The sequence below is a fragment of the Myiozetetes cayanensis genome, unplaced genomic scaffold, assembly GCF_022539395.1.
Source record: "Myiozetetes cayanensis isolate MyiCay16 unplaced genomic scaffold, myiCay2020 scf10, whole genome shotgun sequence".
Lineage (NCBI taxonomy): Eukaryota > Metazoa > Chordata > Aves > Passeriformes > Tyrannidae > Myiozetetes > Myiozetetes cayanensis.
This window is the reverse complement of record NW_026086605.1, coordinates 12,377,347-12,400,685: the sequence shown is the minus strand read 5'-3', so window position 1 is coordinate 12,400,685 and position 23,339 is coordinate 12,377,347. Positions and strand designations below refer to the sequence as shown.

Genomic DNA, 23,339 nt, shown 5'->3' with positions numbered 1-23,339 from the left:
GGCTCTTCTGCATCTCAGCTAAGCACAGTAATACAGCGTTACATTTATTCAGACCATATGTAATACGTACAAGAGCCCATAAAAGCTTAAACAGCACAATAAACATTTGGAAAAGCACAGTGACCAGATTTATGGGTTTGGATACCTGCCAGCATGACCCACCAGAATCAGATCCTTAAGTTTGTGTGTAAGCCCAAGACATACACACAACACAAACACAAATGTTCTGTTATCCTTGGAAAAAAAGATAAACAGCTCCCAAAGCCCATTCCCAGCACTGAAACATGATGGCCTTCCACGGTGTCTGACTGGACCTAGTTTAAATCAAAGCCATAAAGAAGGTCTTGGCAAGGAGAAATAAATGTAGCACGACAAAACTTCACTCCAGAGCACAGAGTAAAACTGACAGAGGGAAAGACAAAAAGATTTAGACACTTAATTTCCACTGAAGGGGAGATGTGCCCTGTCGCAGAAAGAGAGCTGTGCTTTGCCAAATTCCAAGATTCTTTTGTGCAAAGTTTTCTTTACAGGGATGATGTGATATATCCTGTGCCATTTACCAGTTTGGAGGAGGGAGTGATGTCTCAACAGAAGAGAAGAGGTGTGAAATGATGACAGATTCCAGGGGGTACAACACATTTTATCCCAAGGAGCTTCAAAAACCTTGAGCTTTGAGTACAAATGCCTTTGGCATAGTGGGAGAGGAAGACACTGGTGGGGTGTAGAAGTTCCTCTATTTCCCAAGGTTAAAATCCATTCAAAGAGTTCCAGTTTCCTGGTTTCTTGGGCATTTTGTGACACTGGGGTTTTTTACCTCCTCTACATTTAATAACATTCAAGGCTAAACACAATATTTTGGATACCTACAGCCCCTTCCAGTTCACAGAGATACTGCACAAGCAGGATTTAGCAAAGCCGTGAGCATCCAGTGCTCAATCCTGGCTCCATGTTTTGTGCCCTCATCCAGGGCATAACTCCATCTCCAGACTTATGGCAAAAGGAAAGAGATAAAAGAACAGCACAAGATACTGCTTTTGAGAAACCTGCCTCGTTTGTTATGATAAAGGAGAACATTACGGATTAGCTGGCAATACCTGGAAGGAGCTGCCCACCTCCCACACATAACTTCCCACAAAATGTTTTTACAAGTTTAAGATGAGCTGCTACATAAAGTTATACAAAAGGAAGACTAAAACTTGATGACAGATTTACTTACATAAGGCTCAGGATGTGATGATGCCCTTGCTGTTAAAGGACCAGCTCAGAAGCAGTGCTCTGCTCTGCTCATTAAACTGCAGAATAAGGCTGTTTGTGTTTATCTGCTGCTCTGGGAGGTGGGTTGTGCCCTGAGAACAAAAGCCACATGCAAGAGTGCATTCTCTCACCCACTGGCACGCTCAGGGACAGCTTTGCGTAGGATAAGGTCTGTCTTCAGCACCAGCAGCCACAGAGGAGGACAGAGAAGGGGGGCTTTGGTCAGAATGCCGCACCATGTCAGCTGCTGGGAAGACCACACTTTTGGTGACCACCAAATTAGTGAGGAGGCACAGAGCAGTAAAGGGTCCTGTGAGAGGAAAAGATATGTTGGAGCAAGGGCTAGGATGGCCTAGGTAAATGTGGTACACACCAAGTGAGTGTCTCAGTAGCTCCTCCAAGGGAGGTCAGCCAGATAAAGGTCTGTGCAAGGTGGATGTGCTTGTGTTAGCTCGAAGGTTAACAGGCACAAGAAGTAGGTACGGGAAACACAGGACAGGACAGGCAGGGAGAGAACAAAGCCATGGGGTAGGGCAATGTGCTTCTGACACTTCCACCTGCTTGGGAAGGAAAGCTCTGCTCAAGCTCCAAAATAAACAGCTGGCTGAGTGCTTGAACAGCCCCAGGCAAACCTCCTTGCACAAAAAGCAAGGACTTGTGAATGCAATGATCAAGCCAAGTGTCATGGGGACCAGAGCCTGCAGCCCCACATGGACTGATGAACTGGAACAGAGCGTAGGCTCCTGAGCAGTTCATCTTCTACAGCAGACTGTGCTCCCGGTGCTTACAGAGATTTAGCTAAGGAAGAAGAGGGAGACCGTCAGCCCTCCTCCCTTCCCCCACTCACACTGATCTTTTCCAGAACTGCCACGGGGCAGAGTCATGCACAAGAGTGGGTGCTTCATCCACATCACAGCTACAGCCCTCCCTGTTCTCCATGCTGTCCTGGCATATGAAGAAGCATGAACTGGTCTTTGTGTCTCTTCTGCAGAGGTATCTGCTGTTCATCTTAGGAGAGTGACTTTAAATCAGGTAATTCACCACAGTTTTGGGTAGGAAGACAACAGGGTGAGGTCAATCTTGAGCTAAAGATCCCCTCTCACATGCTTATGAGCAAGACATGAGTGTGTGTCCACTTGGAGGACTGAGGGGCCAGTGGCCGAAGCAGAGAATTTAAGGGCATCCTGAAGATTAGTGCCCCTGTATCCTAAGGCAAACTAGTTCCATGTTTCTTTGGTATGTTTTCCTCAAATATAGAATTCTCCAAAAACTGACATGGAATTTGACCCACTTCTGCAGATCCTAGAAGTTAAACTGTTGGTGTGCTAGCAGTGTTTGCAAAGGCAAACAGAAAGTAGGCTGAGAGTCACAACATGAAGCTAAAATCCAGACCTTCTGGCTCCTGTTCTGTCCTTGGTGACCTTTCAAAGCTTTCATACTTTTGCTTCCCTAGTTCTAAAATAAAAACTGTAATTCACAGTCAAGCTGTGAGAGAGGGTTCATGTTTGGATCATACTTCGAGTTGTATGGTGAGGTAGCTCTATAGGAAGGCAATGCAGTACTATTGCCAGTGCTACTACTGTAGGATTCACATGATGCTTTCTTTTCAGTACTATTATTAGGAACAAGCCCTGAGAAGATTTTGGGTTCACTAAAAAAAGAAGGAAGACAAATTATAGACAGCTAGGGACAAAAATAATCCCATTCCCATGTGGTTTGTGCTATTTAAAGGGACATAATACCTATTTTCGAAAAGACCAGTTTCAGAAGACAAACAACTGACATCTGTCAGCATAAAGAAATTTGGAAAAATAGACATATAATTTTCCAGAAACTGTAGCTGTGCCTGAGATGACCCAGAGCACAGCAGCAGCTGGTGGAACCATGCCCTGTATGATAGAGCACAGCCATCTCTTCTGTTAGAACAGGAGCAGGGAGTAGTTTTTCTAACCAATTTTTAGAGCAGGATCTTGATTTTGAGCCAGGAGGTTGAAGGGTGAACACAGCAGCGTAGGGAGAGTATTTTGTGCAATGTTCCCACATTTCTGTTCACAGTCCTGGCTATGGTCAGGTGGGAAAAAAATGCAATGCCATCTATTCAGCATGAATTGCATTTCCATATAATGGGCTGAGTTCTCTTCTGCTGAAGTATCTGGACAGAAGCCACTGAGCTAACAACATCTGTGCCTCACAATGAACAACAGCTGGAGGCACCAAGGAACTAATATACAGTGGGGATTTGCCCCAGACAGCACCAGATAAAGCAGGAAAGTCTTATTCCTCCTGCATTCCCTCTCCATCCACCGTGGCCATTTGCTGGGGAAAGCCATCTGCTTGAATCCAGAGATGTGAGGATGGGCTGAAGTGAACGTTGTGCTGGAGCTGAAGGATATGAGCAGACTGAGCAGGGGAAAACAGCTGGGAGCACTGGGATTTAACAACATGGAAAACAGGGTACGATCACTTTTGGTTCTGGCATGTCCTGACCCTATGTGAGTGCTGTGAAGCAATAACCTTGTCCTGGACTACAACCTGCAGGTAATTTAGACATGTCCACCATGTGGAAAATCCCAAGCCACAGACTCTAGGGTTAGTCTGTGTGCTTTTAGATCTATGTGTTTTGCTCTGGGAACAGCTCAAACAGCAGCAAAAACGTTGGGTAAAGAACAGAAGGACAACATTCAATTTGTGCTGGTGCTGCTCATACAATTCCTGTCACTAACAATCAGTGGGAAATCGGTGAGAGATGTCTCAGACACAACATTCAGAGGGAGATGCTCAGCACATCATCCACTGCTATCTCATTTTTTCTGAACACTTACAACAAAATGTTGGGGCAGCTTCAGACAGAACAAGGCTGAACACAGAGAAGTAAATTTGCTTTTCTTTGTCTATAATATTAATAAGCACATTATGTAATTTCCTTAGCTTACTGATGCATCAACTCTAGTTACAAGATGGGATGGGATTTCCTTGAGGTCATTCCCCCCGAACTGTGTGAGTTGTTATTTTCCTGGCTCACCCACAAACAGAATGGCTTGCTCTTCTGAAATACTAATGTCCAACTGTTGAAAGGTTTTGCCAATCAAAACATTGCGGCCTTACCCCGTTTTAATAATCTAAGGCATCAATCTCCCCTTTAGTATTTGTTTGATGTGTTCTGCACCCTGCTGAAATATCCCCTCCAGACCTCCCTGAGCTCAGGCTCTGATTGAAGAGAGATGCCACGCATCAGGCCTGCAGCTTTCTCTCTGAAATGTTTAGCAGGGGATGGTGGTAAAATGTATTTATTTTCATGCATTGAGGAAAGGCCACATATTCCAGCCTCTTTTTTTTTTTTCCATCACTCAGAGATGGGCCTGAGGCCAAAACGGTGCTGCTAAGCTTGTTTTCTATTTAAAACCTTCATTTTTATTAATAACCCTTTACAGCCTACACACCAGCACTGCGGGAGTTGCATTTCCGTGTTATGTCATCGTGAACCGTTATGTATTTAATTCCTGTACCCACAAACCCATATGGACATCATTAAACACGCACCATACAGTATTAAAACTGTGTTCCATAAAGTGTGATTTAGAAAAACAAAAAAAAAAAAGAGCTATGAAGTGGGGATTTCTTTTTTTTTTTTCCTAAGGTCATGGGAAAATGGAGAAGTAGGGGAGAGAGAAAAGACTCCGCAGTGCTGCAGGTTAGCTCACAGCTCTCCATGCCTGCAGACTGAAAACCCAGCCCGCCTGATCCACCACAGAAGATTAATTACCCAGTAACTTCAAGCCAGTGATGATGAATTTCTGTTTGGCAGACCACAGAGACAACTTCTACAAAAATTACGTGTTACGAACCAGCACAAGACCTTGATTTTATTTCTGCTAAATTAGGTTTTCATCACCTCTTTTCTTCCTAAAAGAAGTTCCCTTTAGCAGGGCAAAAGAGCAGGCTCCCCATATTGTTAAGGGTCAGTTATCAGGGCCAGCAACACAGGTGAGGGTAGGCCCTTGCCCCAAGTACAACATGTGTGGCACAGGTTTGCTCCCAGTTTCTGTTACGGCCCCAGAGTGGCTTGTCCTGCTCTGAGCAGCTAATCCAGCAACCAGGCAACTTCTGAAAAGCAGTGAGGGTGCACTTACCCTCAGCATCTCACCCGAGTCCAGGACAGTCCTGTCATCCCTCTGCTATCTCTTATGTGGGATTGGGGATGAAAAGATATGGCAAAGAGAGAAAGAGATGGAAGAAATACATCAGAGAGCAAATAAACACAGTGTACAGAGTACCAGTGGGACAAATAGAAGTGAGTGTAGCAATGCTGGGGGAAACAGGACAGAACATATTGATTGAGAATGAAGAAAACAACATCCAAGGGATGTAAGGATAATGAAAAAAAAAAACCCAAAGAGACAGTTAACAATGACACAAGGAAAGATATGAGGCAGAGAAGCTGATGCAGTCAGGGATAAAGCAGTCAGGTAATAAAGCAAAAAGAAAGCAAGAGATAAGAACAAAGCACAATGTAAAAATGTCCTGTAAAAGATTTATGTGTGTATGTAAAACAGGAGAAATCAGTAAATTGCCTACATCACACACTAGACACCTTACAATGACCTAGTCTGTTACGCTGGAATGAGACCTGCCAAACTATGTTTGATGGCTGGATTCCTTCTGATCATGGACCAAGCACTGGCTGCAGCAAACAAACCACAGTGGAAATGGTATCTGACAGGATTTTATAGCAAGCACAGCCCCAGAATGGTATCCTACATAGCCTTGTTCTTATTGCTTATTCTCAGTGTGGCTGCATTCCCTTATGGAGACTGTATTGATGCTTCACTGATTTTACAGCTACACAATTAAAAGGTCCTCTCAAAGATACGGATGAAGATACATAACCTAATTGCTTTCATGGTATTTTTAATATTTTGGTTTTTTTCTTTTTTTTTAATGAAAAAGTTGTAAAAATGAATGCATAAAAAGAGCATCCAGGGCACATACAAATTATCTGCTATATAAAACCTCTAAACAATCAGGCCAGCCAAGCCTTTCTGCTGGTCTTGCCATGTGATATCTGTGTTTATGGGTCTCTGAGAACAGATGTTTCCTACTCTCATCCCTTGAAAGCTGGTGCCTTAGTTCAAGTTAAAGTTGTTGTGCTGGCCCCAAAGCCTGAGTGTGCATGTACTCCATACCTGTCCATCTCCAGGCAAGAAAGGGGAGTTAACATGAATTGCAGAGGGGGTTACTGATGAATGAACCTCCTTTGTATCCCAACCCTCTCCAGAATTTTTCACTCCCATCAAGCAAACAGACACATGAATACACACACAAATAAATTCAGGTGCACGTGTGCTCCCGATGAATTGAATACAATTATTCACTGTGTAGAAAACTACCCACGTGCATAAATGTCTGGAGGAGGAGGAGGAGGAGGGCTGCTCTTGGGATGAGGCTGACAGCAAATTTAATGTTATCTAGTTGCATTTCTCTGGAGGTAAAATGTTCTGGGCATGTGTCTCTGTTGGGCTGTGTCCTACTTAATTCAAAATCAGGAATTTGCTTTGATGTCTTGAAAATAAAGCCTTAAAAGAAGAAGCAGACATGACTGAAAAAACTTTTCCAGGAACCTTGCAAAGGACCCTTAGAGTCCCAAAGTGTTAAATGGTCTATTTTGGGTAAGTGCTCTCTTAAACTGATTGTCAGATATTCTACTTATACAGTTCCATGGCATGCAAGTACATCTGAACTGAATGAATCTGCAAATAAGATTGGAGATTTTCTGATCATATATTAGGATAGACAAAATCGTGTCAGAAAGCAACATCTGTTTGTTAAAGCCCAGAATTCTCTGTTTGCTGATATTAATTCAATCTTTTCTGAAACACTATTTATCCTGCCAGGGATCAGGATGTATTGGGCAATAAACCAGGGCTCAGTAGTTTATATGCCTGTCAACAACAACAACAAAAAATATAAACCACTTGTCAGAAATCTGCAAGGACAAAATTTTCTGATTTATGAGGATGCTGAATGACTGAGCCAAGACTGTCTTCGAAATAAAAGCCTTAAGAGAAAGCAGACAAAAAAAGGGGAAAAAAGTAGTAATTATATAAACCACTGGAGATCAGCCTTCCATAAGAAGAGGGGGAAAGGGACTCCTCTTACGATGCCTATTTCATCCCTTGCCTAATAATCCCAAAGCACCTAACTTTCAAAGGACTGCATTTTTTTCAGAGGCTGGAAGCACCACAAAGCATCCTTCATCAGCCTGGCCTTTTGGCTGTTCTCCTTCTCCAAATGCAAATGCTACATCTGGAAAAGGCAGAAATCCTCTCTCCTGCCTGAAAGCCTCCTTTTATCTCCGTTCCCTGCAGAACTCTTACTTCTTGCAACTACTCACTCCAACATACTACTTTATTGAAGGGATTCAAAGCTTTCTCCTCATCTGCTGAATGTCTGCCTCTTATTAAAACGCCAGCTCACCTCTGGAGCCCGCTGGCTCGCTAGTGCGGGTCACCCTGCCATCCCTCAGCCAAGCATCTGTAACACAACCCCCTCCCGAACACACAGATGAGCAGGAGAACGATAACAATGAACATTAACAGAAGCCTATTTGTCAGGGCTGGCAAGAACAGCATCTCATTAGCTGGTATGGACCGTGCAGTTCAGCCTCTGCGGCTCCTCCTCCCCCCGGGGGATGACACTGATGCATGGTGAGCATTAATAGCGCTCTTAAGTGCGTGTCCCACAGAGCCCTGCTTTGTGCATTGAGACGGGGGCCAACAATAAGATAGCTTTCCACTGACCTCTTGCTGCAAGAGTTTAAAGCTGTTTGTAGGGTTTCTCTAGTGGCCCTGGCCCTTAGCTTCAGTACAGAGATATGTATGGAGGTGAAGGAACTAATCCAGACTCAGCAAGATGCCTCAGCATCTGGGTTACCAGCTACAGGGTCTGCAGAGGTTAAGTGCAAGCTGAAGAACCTTGTTATTGGGACCACAGAAAAGAAAGATTTCAGTTTTGTTACCCATATGCCCTAACAAATTTGGGAGCTGTATTGCTAAAACATTCCTGTAGGAAGAAATGTAGAACACTGGCAACACGTACTGGTCCCCATTACAAGAGTAAAAGCTGTCCCCAGTTACTCAATCTGCATACCTTGTTTGCATTTGCCCTTATTTTCAGTGGTTGATGACAGCCTTATACCCCACCTTCTGCTCCTAAGTTCTGAATAGCTGAAATAGTTTTCCTCACTTGGGGTGAAAATTCACTGCACCGTTGCCAGTGTCACGGTGCTGTGGTTGGCCTTTTTCACAGTGCAAGCCTTCTTGTTGCTCTTTTATTTACCAAACATTCATAATGTCCCAAACAAGTGTTGCACCAGGGCTTGCTCTTGAGTGCATTCATGAGCCCTATTTTTGCTCACCAGATGCTGGCACAAGAGAAAGGGATCAGCTGCATGGCTGATGCTCCCCCAGAGCTGCCTGCTGGAAGAGTGAGGCATTACATGGACAGGACCAGACACACAGATCAAGTCCTAACCACACAACACCCACAGACCTGAGCACCACCACAGGAGGGGTCACCTGCAAAGCTGTTCTGCCAGATCTCTCTGTAGCTGTCTGTTCACTCTACAGCCATCCTGCTGCTCAGTAGGAACAGGAACCGAGAGGTTCATTTTTGGTTAAATGTTTTCATGAAAAGACCTCTTTTAACCAGGTTTAGAGGATAATCAACATCTCCACAAAACAGTGTGTTTTGATGGAAATAAGATTAATTTAATCTTAGCATCCTCAAGAGCTATACAGCTCCCCTAGCAAGCGAGGACAACACTGAGGTTCTAATAATTAGAAAAAGGACCACCAATCTATCCAGTGGGGAGCAGCAAAGAAGGCAACATTGCTAATTCACCAGTGAACCAGGTCAGCTTCAAGTCTCTGATGAACGCTGTCTCTGGCATGACTCATTCACACCTTCAGCACACTTGGATGGGAAAGGAAAAGGTTTATCTGTTAGATATGGTACCCCAGCCATCCTAACCCTACAGTTGTTGTAATGGTTGACTTCTCATAAAGCAAAATAGACATTTTTTGGTCCCCAACTTTCAACATTTTATTCTTCCTTTATATGTTCAAGCACTAGGTATCTCAGGTTACTAGTGATTTTTTGTGGTGGTTCCCAAATGAGCCTGAACTGCTCTGATTTTTCAAACCCACAAGACTGTAATTGAAAGCAAATGTAATCAGACATATACAGTGTTCTGAGGTTCACCACAGTGTACTGCAGTCAGCATTACTGGAGTGGCTATTAAAACTCCTTGGAGCTGGGAAGCAAATACAGCTTGCAAGAATCCAGCAAATAACCAGCATTTATTAGATTAGACTAAAATATTGCAAAGCCACAGTCAATCCTCTATTCACTATATATCCGAGGTCTGTTTAAATGAACATCTTTTCTGAGCATAGGCCAATGGTTTTAAGAGAGTGAACAGAAACAAGGAAAGAATTCTACTTTTAACACAACAAATTCTGCAATCCTTACATCAGCGTCAATCTCAAATAGTCCATTACTGTCAGCAGGGTAATTCCAATCAAACTCCAGCATAACTGGAAAAAGAAAGAGGCCCAAAGACAAAGGGTATCTTTGAACCCAGACACACAGCCCTAGCTAGAGATAAGCAGTAGCAAATCCCTTCCATAAACCTCCCAAACAAGATGCAAGCATTAAAAGTGATGGGGGAAATGGGGTGGGGGAGTCGTTAATTGAATTCCCACTGGCTCTTGAGCCTGCACTTAAAAGCAGGTCTAAGGTTATCTGTGAAATTTCAATTAAATCAAAAGCTCTGATACCATGATAAGTCACTCCAGAGTTTGGAGTCAAAACATGTTGTTATTTGATCCTCTGCTCGTGTTTCTGGGAATGGCACGCATGAAAGACAGTCAGCTGCAGACCAGTCAAGAAGATGGAAAGAGTGGAAATGAATCTACCAATAGATCACTGTCTCCTTCAGCCAGAGCCCCTTGAGATCTGGTATTTTTTGGTACATCCAAAGTTGTAGAGGCACCCTGTTCCTCCAGAGACAAAAGAACAGAGCAACAGAAATCATCTTGGATGTGTGCAGCACTCCAGGGCACGGTTCCCTACTGCCACAAAAGTATTTTATTTCTGCACTTGCTACATGCAACACTTTAACCAGCAACAGCATTGGAAGCTGAATGCAAACCTCTGTGACGGACACAAAACACCCAGATCTGTGTATGTAAGTGCAAATCCTTTGGTGGCCCAGGGTGAACAGGTGAAGCCAGGTACACCAAGCAATAATATGATTCAGCCAAGCCAGAAACAAAAGCAAGCTCTCACAACAACAAAAAGCAGGAGGCAGCAGCTCTCCAGAGAGACCTGTCTCGCTTTACCTGTTGTTCAGCACCCTTTGATTGCTAACGCTTCCTCCCCTCTCTTCAGAGGGAAGTGCCTGAGACTCTCAAAGTCCTGTTTACCAAAGAACATAACCTTTATTTCCCAGTGTTTAAGATGGAAACGCTTCACCTTAAATAAATGTGAGATGTCAACTCCACCTGGTCGGGGGGTACATTTTAAGCAATGCCTTCCCTGTCGCACATAGCACAGCTTAATAAAACCCCATCAAATGCAATGGGAAGCCTTACCTTGCCCCCAAACAGTTCAGAATCACACATAGGGTCACACTAAGCACGTGTACATGAGAAAAACACTCTTTTTATAACCAGTGAGGCTACTGATCCTCAACAGTGCTAAAAAACAAAGGGACTCTCTAGATAAGCAATGTCAAAATTACACAGCAATCAACAATAGGAAGAGCAGAGCACTGAAAAATCCCATCCAACCCCAGGGGCCACTGGGGGATAATTTATCACCCTGGCAGCAAACACCCTATTGAGCACGTCTGTCCTCAGTGTCTTCCTCTTTGAAGTGGAAAAAGATTTTCATTAAACAATAGTGCGACCATATTAAATATAGACATAGCAATGACAAGCAGGATTCTTCTCCATGATATAATTATATTTGCAACATAAGCTGACTATTCTTGTCTTCCAGAGAAGTGACACACAGAGAACAAGACAGGCTATGCCAGTGAATAGAAAACCCCACCCCATCTCCTCCTGCCTGGCAGGTCACGAGTCAATGGTAACAGATATCTCAGGGCATGCAATTAACCTGCTAGCAGGGGCTCACCAGAACAAGAAATCCAGATAAAAAGAGGAAGTCCCCATCCCTCTTCCTCTCTTCAGTTCCAGGCTTAGCCACAAAGCACAGCAGGACACTTGTCTTCTGCACAGACCTAAAGATCTCTCCTGTGTCTGTCAGCATGGGCAATTCAACCTTATGGGTGCCCCCATTCTGGGGCAGCAAACCAAGTATCACCAGTCTTTAATCAGAGAACTTCAGAAGATCCTGTGGCACTGAGCCAAACCTCTCTAGAAGTGAGGGCTCAAGGACAACTAGTACCCCAAATCCTTCACAACAAGCTTGATAACCTCTGAATCCCATTATTTTGGTTCTGCTCCGATCCTGTCTCATTAGCCCAGGTTTCCCCCACTACCAGGTGAGTATATTTACTCCTTTTGACTTCCTAACTGGTTTTGCATCTAGCAACACCAGCACAACAAGTTTTCCTGACAAATTTGGGAAATAATGTTTCTTCCAATGTTGACTGATGATTTTAAAAACAAATTATTTTTCTAACTGATCATTTCTAAAACTATATTATGTCAGGAATGGGGTTTCCTTACCAGAATCAAATCCTCTTAGCAAATTTCTGAAACCATACCTCTGCAACCTTTCTGCAGGTACAGCAAGGAAATGTGAGAGGCCTTTCCAACATCACAAAATAAATCAATGAGACATTAAGGAGAAGATTTTCCAATCCCTTGCATTAAACACTCAACTTCTCTTCCCTGGAAGGAAGGAATTTTATGTGTTAAGTTAAACATAAAGCAAACTCTTACTTTCTAATCTACAAAACAAGCATTGGCAAATTATCAGCAGTGATTGTTTCTTTAGTATAAGAACAAAAATAACTGGACAGGAAAAAAGCCATTGAGCCAACAGGCCTGGGATTTAGTTTTTCTAAAGGCAACATCTCCACATTTCAAAACACCTCTTCAGTCACTACTCTTCTACAGAGAAAAAAAAATTGTTTTGAATTTGTGCTCATAAACAGTGAACTAAACTAGCACTGACACTACTCTTGTGTTTGGCCCCAGCGAGGCAGTGTCCGGTGCCTCTGCTGAAGCTGCTGGGTTTTGGCAGGGCTCTGATCTCATTCTCATACTGATGAATTTCGACTAAGTCTGGTTATTCTTAATCCATCCTGTGCCCATGACTTTTAAACCCTGCAGCCTGCTCATAACCAATCCAGGCAAAAGCTATTTCTGTACGCTTGGCCACCAGTGCCAAGTGTCAATACATTAAACTGTCTTTGCTCCTCTCAGCTCTGTGTCCTTTCACAGTCAGACCTAAAAGCATGAGCAAAGCCAAAAGTGATACTCAAGGCAAGGGATAAAAGCTCTTGCTGTACAGTAACTGCAGTAACATAGGCTGTTCCAACTGCCACACTTCTACAGTTTCTTTTGTAGTTGCTGAACCTGTTTTATTTAACATGCTTTCTGTTTTACCCCAAGTTTATTGATTGATATTTATCTACACATAATTTCTTTTTTCATTTTCTGCACCAGTAACAAAAAAGATTCAAATCTTTTCTCAGGAAGGCTGAGTTATTTGTCAGCATCACTGATGCTGTAGCCAGTAGCAAATTTCAGTATCCTCCATTTGATATTCCAGTACAAATCGTTGATAGGTTGCAAACAAAAGGGAAAGTCCCACGTGAAACTAAAGACAAGAACAAGTAATGAAATCTGTTATTTCCTTTTTTCCATTCCTGCATTGGCTTAGTTTATTTAAGATAACGATCTCCAAGTGAGACCTTCCAAAGATCATAAGCACTGATGAAAGGCAGCACACACTGTCGGGGTATCCAGAGCCCCATCTGACAATGGCTGCGCCCCAGAGACTGAGCTCCTGCTCTCCAGGTCAGAGGGGGCACAACTGGGGATCAGCCACACTTGACTCCTCTGTTTCTGGGGCACAGGGCTGCCTGACCTCTCAGCCACAGATTTGTGACAATCCCACACTGGGAGCAGGATACTGTAAAGCACTTCTGTGATTTTCTCAGCAATTTTAGGTGCCAAGGCCAAGTATTTGTAGTAAATGCAGCCCTAAAACAAGTACAACTGAGAAAATAAACACAGGTGCTCTACTACACTCAGATCTCAAAGAGCTGAGGTACCTAATTCCCAGTGAAATCAGTGAGAGCTGAGTGACTAGTTAGAAGCAGCCAAGCACAGTTCTTGGCAAAATCAGCCCTAACATGTTGTTGCATCCTTATCTCGGTGCAACATCCTTTAGGATGTTGCATCCTAAATCTCGGTGAAGGTGAATAAACCATTTTTTGAAAATATGAACTTTTTCTTCTCTTCAGAGCAGTGGGTTTTAACTGCCTTATCATGCCATCATCTTTATTGAGCGCTTTTCCTGTTCCACATTTAGCAATTTACTTCCCGGGGAGGGAGGAAAAAAAAATCACAGAAAACTAAAACCTCCATCTTTTCTCTGATTTTACATTTCTTAGGGAAATCAATTACCATTCTGCATCTCTGAAGTGGAATGAATTTCCCAAATAAAATGCGTGCATTGAGAAGTCATCATAACAGTGCCAAGTGCAGACTGTAACACCAATTGTCATCAAATGGTGCTGATCACATTCCTAAAGGATGTGGAAATGATCTGTACTGTAAGTCCTATAAAAAAGAGCAATCACAAAAAAAGAATGTCAGCTTTTCTCATAACACATCTGCTCAGAGACTCAGCAGTCCAATGTGTTAGGAAAAACCATTCAAAAGGGATGAAATATAAATGAAATACAAGAAAATAAATATAAGTGATGAAATGTAAGAGAAAATATTTTCATAATAACAAACAAATAAGAATAAATGTGGATATTTTACACACGAACAACTTTCCTCCTCTGCCAATAGGTAACTGAATTATTATTACAGTACATTTGGGAAACAGAAATATTTGTATGTAAACACAGCCATGCTCGTATATAGAAAAAAAGGTGTATTAGGGAACTGTGCTTTAGCACCAGCAGGCTCATAAACTAAAGCAGTTTCCTTAACATGGTCACTGCATTACCCTGGCAACTTCTTTCCAGTGTCATTATCAGGACATGTAATACATGAAGAATAAAGGGAGAATGCAGGTTCCACTGCCTGCCATCAGAGTATCTGAGTGTTACACCAATATTTATGCAATAAAGATAGGATCAGTAAAGCTCATGGCTACAGACCACAATAATTTCTGTTATTTAGTAAAGGTACCTTCAGTATTAAATCCATTTTCTCTATCAACCCTCGTAACATTATGGTGTATACTTAGTAAGTCCTCTAGTTTTTCTGGATTTGCATATTGTTTGAAAAACGTGTTATGATTCTTCCAGGCAAAATATTCTCAGATATTGAACACTGCTTTAAAATTCAGCTGTGAATATTATTAGTGGTAGTTTAAACAGAAATCTTGTTTGAACCTGCATGCATTTCTGTAGGAGGAATATTGGAGAACTGAATCCTTGGCTCTTGATCTGCTTTTTAGACTAGGTCTAGACCCAGAAAGAAAAAACAAACTCTCACAAGAGTGGTCTGGCTGTGATATTTTGAACCTATCTACAAAAAAGCCCTAAAACCAGTGGACCATATGCAGTGTCTAATTGATTAATCCTACTCTTTGGATACTTCTGTTATTTCTAGTAAAAAAGAACCATTAAAAAAATTGGTTTCTGAGGTTTTGTTTATTGACTGTGAGCCCTGGCCTGACCTCAGCCTTGAATTTAAATCCCCAGTAGAAATCTGAAATTAATCCACCTCTGTTTTAGCTATCAGTAATTATAATTATTAACAGAAGTATCCAGTAAATGAATGGCTTTCATAAAAAAAGAATAAAATAAAATAAAAATACACTTCCTTCTCACTTTACAAAGTCTCTTCCCATAGCATTGTCTCTTCCCATGCACAGAATCTGGTCCTTACATGGGCATGGTAAAAGACACAAGCCCAGCCGTGTGCCTATAGACACTGATGTTTGCTCAAACACTAAAATGCCACACATTAGAAACCTAAGCAGTTGAAGGCTGCTCCTCCTGTATCAGAGTCGAAGGTTTGATGCTTGATTCCTCTGCAGCTAATTCACAGAGTGGAGTGAAGCAGCTGCCCTGGGAACACTGGTACTGGAGCTCCAAACCCTGCCTTGCTCATCAGTGCTCCTGTGGCCTGAAGCTTCCTTGAAAAGGGAGCTCCCAGGCCGTTCCACAGAGGAATTCAGTGTCCTCCTATGGTCTGTCCCATGCAGCATTAAGGAAACCTGCTGTTGGAAGCTATCTGACCTGGAGCTATTTCCATAGGCAGCAGCAGGCTCAGAGGAGACTGTCAGCCAGTTCAAACACCGAGATTTCTTGAGACATGTCTCCAGCTCTCCTCCTGTAAGCTACTGTACCCAGGAGACATTTAATGGGCTGAAAGGAATACCTTCTGCCTATTGTCACAGGACTCGAAAGCCTGGATCATCACCAAAACAGGAAACAGAAAACCTAAGCTGTGAATCCAACCGAACAAATTGGCCGGATTAATACAGTGTTGGGAAAGCCCTGCTTTTATTACAGCTGGACTGTGTGTGCTGCTCAGCACTGAGGGCAATCAGAGCAGGCAGCAGTAGGAAATGACTCTGTAGGGAGCAGCCAGCAAGCCAAACACGGCATAACCCAGAGATGACTGCACAAGGAAGCAGGGAGGAGGCAAGGGTAGGGCAGATGAGGGATTGTAAGGAAGAAGCCAGCAACGCATTTGTAAAAGTGCCTAAAGAACAACAGGGGAATTTGGGTTTCTTTCAGGACAAGAAGAACAGGAGTGAAGGGCACAGCTTTGCAGCTGAATTACTGCACCAATACACAGAGTAGTGCATCACCCCAAGTCACAGATCAGCAGTTAAAGGCATGGATACCTCTCTCACATCCCAGCTGTGAGGTAAACCAGACTTTTTTGTGCCTCCTCCCTTGAAGTTTAAGCTTCCATGTTCTTCTGTCTGGAAGCATATGCTCTATCACTGCTCTGCAGACATGGACTCTCTGGGATCAGCAACCCAAAGGCCCATGGGATTAAGGCTACACTCCTGAAAATCAGTTAATTAAACTCCAGGTCAAGCTTTGTCTTATGAGGCCAGGCAGCTGCAGAAAAACTGAGTAAGTCAACGTGAAACTAAAGATCATCTCATTGTGCACACAGACATGAAGGCAGCACAGGCTATTCTGTCCTGCCCTCCCTTGCTTCTTGTTCTTCAACCCAGCAAGATCAGTGCCATGTCTATGCTGATAGATCAACATACAAACCAGCTCTGCACTGAGGGCTAAAAGAAGCAGCTGAAGAAATAAATGAAATAATTAGGACAGTCTAGATGCTGCCCCCAGGCTACAGCTCTACCACCCCCAGTGAGATGAATGATGGACCACAAGGCCCAGGGACGACTGAATTCCTAGGGCTTGGGCATCACTGGACCACTGTTTCTGGAGGGGCTTGGCAGAATATAATGAGTGAATAAATTGGGATTTCTCTGGCTGATTGTGCTCCTTCCTGCAGTGCCTGCTAAGGTTCAGAATAGCCCTGGAGGTGTCCTTCCCCCGGACCCTACGCAGTGGTCCAGTGAGCCTCAGATCTCCTCCCTTCCCCCTCAGTTCATAGAAGAAAAACACTGAGATGTTTCCGTTGGCTTTTACATCATCTTTTTGTAGAGACTAATCTTCAGTTTCAACAATACATCTTTTGTGAAGCACTCCCAGCAGAAACCTTAGACACCTTCTCTAAGATCTGTTTGCTTACAGAAGACGAGGTAGGATTTGTTTAAACCCAGCTAGATTAATGTCTTGCAGACATTAGTGAAGCGAGATTTAATCAGGTTATTGCTCTACATTTTCCAGGGAAATAAATCACACTTATTACTAGGTTGGAATAGGATGCAAGGCTTGGGCTGAGAACATTTAGTCTTTTTTTGTTTTTCCGGAGGGGAGTGAAGGGATAACTTGAAAATTGCTGCAAGGCTGTCAAACTGGGAGCTCAGCAAAAGGTCCTCAACAGCTTGTAGGTGGGAAAAGGGAAAGCAACCAGTGTAAGTCTGGGGTGGGCTTTGGTGCCGATCCCCTGCCTTGCAGAGGCGCTGTAAGATCTGTATTAGTACAGAAAGGAGTCAGGAGCTTAAAGCAGACTCCCAGTGTCCATTTGAGATTCTCCAGCTGAACTCCTCTGTAGCTCTTGGGACCTCACTAATCTTCTGAGTGTCTGTTTCTGCCTGGCCCATGGGCACGTCTCTGCATCGGGGGTAGTTGTGTGACCAAGCAACCTTTGCAAATATACTTACAGACCCTAAGTGAAAACTGATAGTCAGCAGGTCTCAGAGTGTGGGCTTACCTTGTTGCAATGGTTTCCAAGTTTGCAATATATGTTTAACAATGTACAAGCAACTGTATTTTTTCATGCCAAACATTTTTCTAAAACAAGGCTGACTAGGAAACAAAAATAAAGCAGCTTTTTATCCAGGTTTTGATTTAAAAACTGCTCTTTTCCTCATTCAAGAAACAAAAAAGACTTTGCTGTCAGCTTTACCAGCAGTGGTGTTTTTATGCTAATACATCCCGTTGTATAAAACCATGCATGTGCAGGAGACAAAGTTTGGGAAATCACATTGTAAAGGTTCTCTCCCTTCTACCACCATGGGAACAGAGAGCTGAAGCCAATACAAATCTTTCCACTTAGTAAAGGTTTGCTTGTGTTTAAGTGCCCAAAACCCAAGAGCTTTACATACATTTCCCCTTATCCAATTGCCTGTGCAAACACCAGAGAAAGCAAATTACGGTAATGCAGCCTGCAATCAAGTTTCAAATCATGCAACAAAGCAGCAAAAAACACAATGGGATCAAGTTAAAATCTTATTATGGACCACAATAAAACATCCTGTTCAGTATGAAGGAGAAAAGGAAATACCAGGCAAGGCAGCACTGTTGCTTGTAAATACCCTTCTGCCAACGCTTTCCCTGGATAAATTAGTCCTCTGAACCCTAACTGCATCAGCATGAATCAGCCTGTCTGCTGCAAGGTAGAGGCTGCAAATCTGTTTAATGTGTTTAATGGGAAATCTTTTGTCTGCTTTTTCTTGGCTTCCTGCTTAGAAAGAATAGACTCTCTAGAGACAATTTTGGATCTGGACCACAGTCTTCCTCCCTTCAGATAACTAAGTATCTCTGGGCAGGAGTATATTTAAAGAAGCAGCTGGTAATTATTAGCCAAGTGCTTACTGGAAGGATTTCCCCCTGCTATTGAGCCAATGCTTTTGGGAACTAAATGACTCCTTGGTGATAACTATCAGGTAAAAACCTACAAGCCAGGGAGGTTCCCTCATTAGAACCATCAGCAAGAAACAATGTGAAGGTGGGTGGAGGATGGCTGAAAATTGTGATTGAGGGTTGCTTGACTCCCTTGTCCTCCACACACCCGATGTTGTAACTGCTGGGCATTCTCCAGGTAGTGCTTGAAAGCTACAAAATCAGTTCCCACACCTACACCAGTAATAAAAACAAATGATCTTTTCCTTCCAGCTAATCAAAATGTACTGGGCAGCACTGGAAATCCATCACAGCACTTACTCCTTTGGAGGGTTAAGGTCTTCCGGGCGAGCCTCAAAGAACCTGAAGACTTCATCGCACTGTGAAATATGAGGAGGAAGCCGAACCAGTGCCTGTAAAACAAAACACGGAGGGAGAAGCACTTAGGGAAGTCAAGTTCAAAACATGGCCTCAAACATCTAAGCTACCAAACAAGATGAGGCAAAACAGTCCTGGCAGGAGGAAAGGAATACTAACAGAAAGCATCACACCTGGCTACTTACCTGAGAAGAAAGGAAACATCATGTCTTCACTGCAAATGTCAAGTAGGATGCAATGAATTCAGAGAAGCAATGGTTCTTAGAGTCAGCCAATGTAATTTTTCCGCCATGTGAACAAGAGCAGAATTTGGTCCACATGTGCAAAACCATGACATTGAGTAGATAAGAGTTCTGTGGCTGGGACAGTCTCTGTGACATGGGCCTGGATAGCACCTCAATCAGCGGGCTTACAGGCTTTATGTCAATGCACACAAATTCAAGCAGTGAAAAACAAAGCTTCCATTAAGCACTGTCAACAGAAAAAGCAGACATTTGCTAAAAAAAAAAAAAAATCCCATAACCAAACCAAACAACACTTTGCTCCTAAATTAACAGGAAAGGAAGTTTGATTAAGCGTCTGGAAAAAAACCCCAACCAAACAAAACCAAACCACAGAGAGGCTATTTCTGCATGAAGAAGGTTTTACAGCACATCCTGGCTAACAATGTCCAGGCACTTGCCACGGCACAGGTACACTGTGCTTGTCATGTTCAGCAACAGTTATGTACAGCCAACTACACTATGTCGAAGTGTACTGGAAAGTGAGACTTTAAAACAAGACAAATGCATACAAGGCAGAAACATGCTATGAATTTGCTCTTCAGAATCTATAGCCTGGTGGTACCAAAAGAGGCCAAAGAGCTGTCCCCAGCCCACATGGGGGGACTCTGAGACTGCCTCCAGAAATGTCAAGTAGGAGCAGAAAAGAGGCTGGACTTCACCTCCTCCTGTGTTATGTTGAAAATAGGCCACAGGTTAAATATAGACCAAGCTTCTTAGAGTTGCTGTAAACCTGTTTGACAAAATTAGATTGTCTGGCTCTTCTGCTAGTTGAAAGTAGGACAAACAATCTTGAAAGATGGATGAAAAACTGCACCAGAGCTAAATGAAGATGCATTAGGGCAAACAGGTTATACTAACCATGACACATCTGACTGATCTTGGTCAGACACACCAGAAGGCCCAGCCAAAGCACAAAGACAGGACAGGGCAGTTGGTTACCCTCACAGCTGTTTTTAACCAGGCTTTAGAAAGTGGTTAGATTTGTTTCCAAGTCCACTTTTGCTTGGGGATATGAAGGAAAAGAGTTGAAAAAATACTGCTCTGAAACTGCAGGTCTCCAGTATTAGATGACGGTGTCTTTTTTTGAGGTGATCAGAAATTCAAAGTCAAGTGCTTCCACACCTACAGCTCTCCTTTCCCTGGTGGAGGGATGACATAAAAACACTAGGAAAATGCATCTGGTATCACTAGGCCTGTGAAGAATGAGGTCCTGGCCCTTGGTCTCATGGAACTGCACTATAGAGCAGAAGAAGATGCCTTGCAATGAGGAAGCAGCACCAGATACAGAAGCTGGGCAACAGCTTAGTGGGTCCAAGTGCTGGGGCATGCACTACTGACTGCTGCACTAACACAGGATGAAATGTAACAGCAGGAAAACTCAAGCACTTTTATGAGAACTAAGGATGCCCTGGTCCCCACTCCTGTCTGTTCAATCTTGCCTAAAAGTGCAGCAAAGGTGAGAGTTCTCTGCTCTTATTTCTACTGTACATAAACACATGAATCCAGCTGGCAAACCAGGAGTAACACTGGAACGTCAGGAACTGCCCAGGAGCAGTAATGATCCCAGCATGTTGAAAGAGAAATGCCTCAGCACACGGACTAACAAGGACATAGACAACATTAAAGCATGTTTTATTCATTTGCATCTCAAGCAGGAGACAGATGTACACAGTGAAGCAATACTGTCTAACCGACAGTGGATGGGGCTGAGATTTAGCAATGGCTCTATTACTAACGCCCTTCTTGGTTAGGACAGGTTACTTTAACCTCTTTCCATCAAATTCAGCTGGGATACATCTTCAGTTACCCCCTTACAATGCTGAGCAATAACACTTACCTAATCTGCAGAAAGGTTAGGAGGCTCAGATATTCAATATCTACAGTGTGTTTTAAAATCCCAAAGGACTCGATCTTGCACAGTCAATGGGGCAAGAGCAAGCACTGCAAATGATACGTATCATTACTAGAGAAACACAAATACCCGAGCTGTACCCATGGCGGGGGGTCTCGGACATCAGACACCTCTCAAAGAGTCACCACTTCCCTACAGGTCACAGGTGCTCACCCTTCCCAAGGACCAAGCTCCACATATCAGTACTGAGCTGGACCACAGAGTGGGTTTTCAGTGATGAAGGAACACAAATTCTACCAAGCTGCTGTGGAGATTTTTAATTTCTAAATGAAGGGAAGCTTTAGGAAATCTGAATCCCCTGAATCAGTGGTTGGCTGCCTGGAAATCTCCAGAAGCACTGTGGCCCTGCTGAGATGAAGGGGGATAACTGAAAAGCACCTCCAGGACTCCAGTCCTTTGCAGGGAATGGATAAAAATCAGCCAAAGTAATTTCCACATCCAGCCATCCACCTTCCCACCCCAGGGCAGGGCTGGCTCTCCTGCTTCTGAATCATCTCCCAAAGTGCTGCAATTTCCAACCCTGTGCAGAGAGATGGACTGAAATCCACCCCATAGTAACTTGCCATTGCGTGTTTTTTGGGAAGCTCAGGTGTATAGTCCAGCCCATCAATTTTTACTTGTTTTTCTTAAGGAACAAAACCCTAAGAAGTGGTATGAAAGGGTAAAAAAGTGCAAACAAGAGTATAAAACCAGTCAGAATTCATCTATTAATTTTGGATAGCAGCAGGGAGAAGCAAGGCTCTTTAGAGAAACAAATGTGTCTTCAGCAAATACACAACATCTGCCCAGGAACAAGCTAAGGCCAATGGGATTCCAGCAAGCAAACAAAAAGTGCATTCAGAGGATGAGGGACACCACTGTTACTCTGAAAGGGGAAAATGCAAGTTTCTGGCATTTCCAGCAAGACAGAGCTGCAACAGCCTGACGGAAACATTACAGCGCCAAGGAGAGAAGTCTAAAGACAAAGAGGAAAACAGATGGTGAAAGGACAGAAAGGACAGGAAGTGACATTCTTCTGGGGATGTGGAAACCAGAGGTAAATGCACACAGCTACAAACAGCAAGCATCCAGAAACAGCAAGGAACTTGCACAGGAAAGGTGAGAGATAAAAAGCGCCAGCGAGCAGAATTCAGCCTTGCACAGCCATCAAGTATTATCAGTAACAGCGTGTTTCCTTGCTCGGTGTGCAAAGGCGGACGTGCGCTGCTCAGCCCTCACGTGCTCCTCAGGAGACAGGCTTGGATGTGCTATTTCAGCCTGGAATGATGCCTGTCTCTCTATATTACAGGTTACAGACAGTCTCACAGAGCGGATGACTCGAGAAGCTGTATCATCAGGCAGGGCATGAGCAGGCAGCCCTCGGTGCTGGGGAGGGCTGGCTGCTCACACAGCACCAGCCCAGCTGCAGGAAGGCTGCTGGGTGCCACACACGGCATTCGGAGCCAACAGAGCACCAAGTGCAGGCAGGGGTTCATGGCTTAAGGTTACATGAACTGGAAAGGGCTCTGTGGGACTGTATAACAGCTCAAAGGCTTCATGGAACACAGGCACACGTGTGTAAAACCCTGCAGGTACTTGTAACGATGCATTGAGTGCTGTGGGTTGCATTTGTGCAGATACATTTACAAAAAACTGACTACAGACATGTATATGGACGGATAAACAGCACATGTGTAGGTGTGTGTGTACACAGGTAGAGAATGATATTCACCCCACTGAACTTCATGCATCTTAAATGGGAGACTGGTCACACTAGTCTATCAGCTTTTGTATAATCATTAGAGAAAGCACCTTCAGGGGGTGCTTTGTCTACCTCTCTATGGATGTCTGGCTCTTGACGGGATGAATCACTGATTGCCTCCACACAGTCTGTTGAGGCACTTCAGATGCACAGCTTTTAGATCCCTAATGTCCAGCTCTGCACACAAATACAGAGTCAGCTCACAGTAATGCATGGTTATGACTCTCTGACTTTTCATGTAAGTTCTCCATTGTTTATAATTTTCATTAACATTAATCACTAGTGCCAGATGTTTGGGAATGGTCATGAGTCCAGCAAGGGGGA

General features: G+C 43.5%; 1 protein-coding gene across 4 annotated transcripts in view; it reads right to left on the bottom strand.

Annotated features, from left to right (window-relative positions):
- SH3PXD2A (SH3 and PX domains 2A) overlaps nt 1–23,339 on the bottom strand; it is a 257,272-nt gene that overhangs the window by 125,179 nt on the left and 108,754 nt on the right. For 3 of the 4 annotated variants that reach the window (XM_050335381.1, XM_050335398.1, XM_050335388.1), the window contains exon 5: nt 19,022–19,113. In XM_050335381.1, the coding sequence (XP_050191338.1) occupies nt 19,022–19,113 (92 nt within the window). Of the gene's footprint in view, nt 1–1,216; nt 1,290–19,021; nt 19,114–23,339 lie in introns of those variants that run through there. The other variant, XM_050335415.1, reaches the window with a different exon arrangement.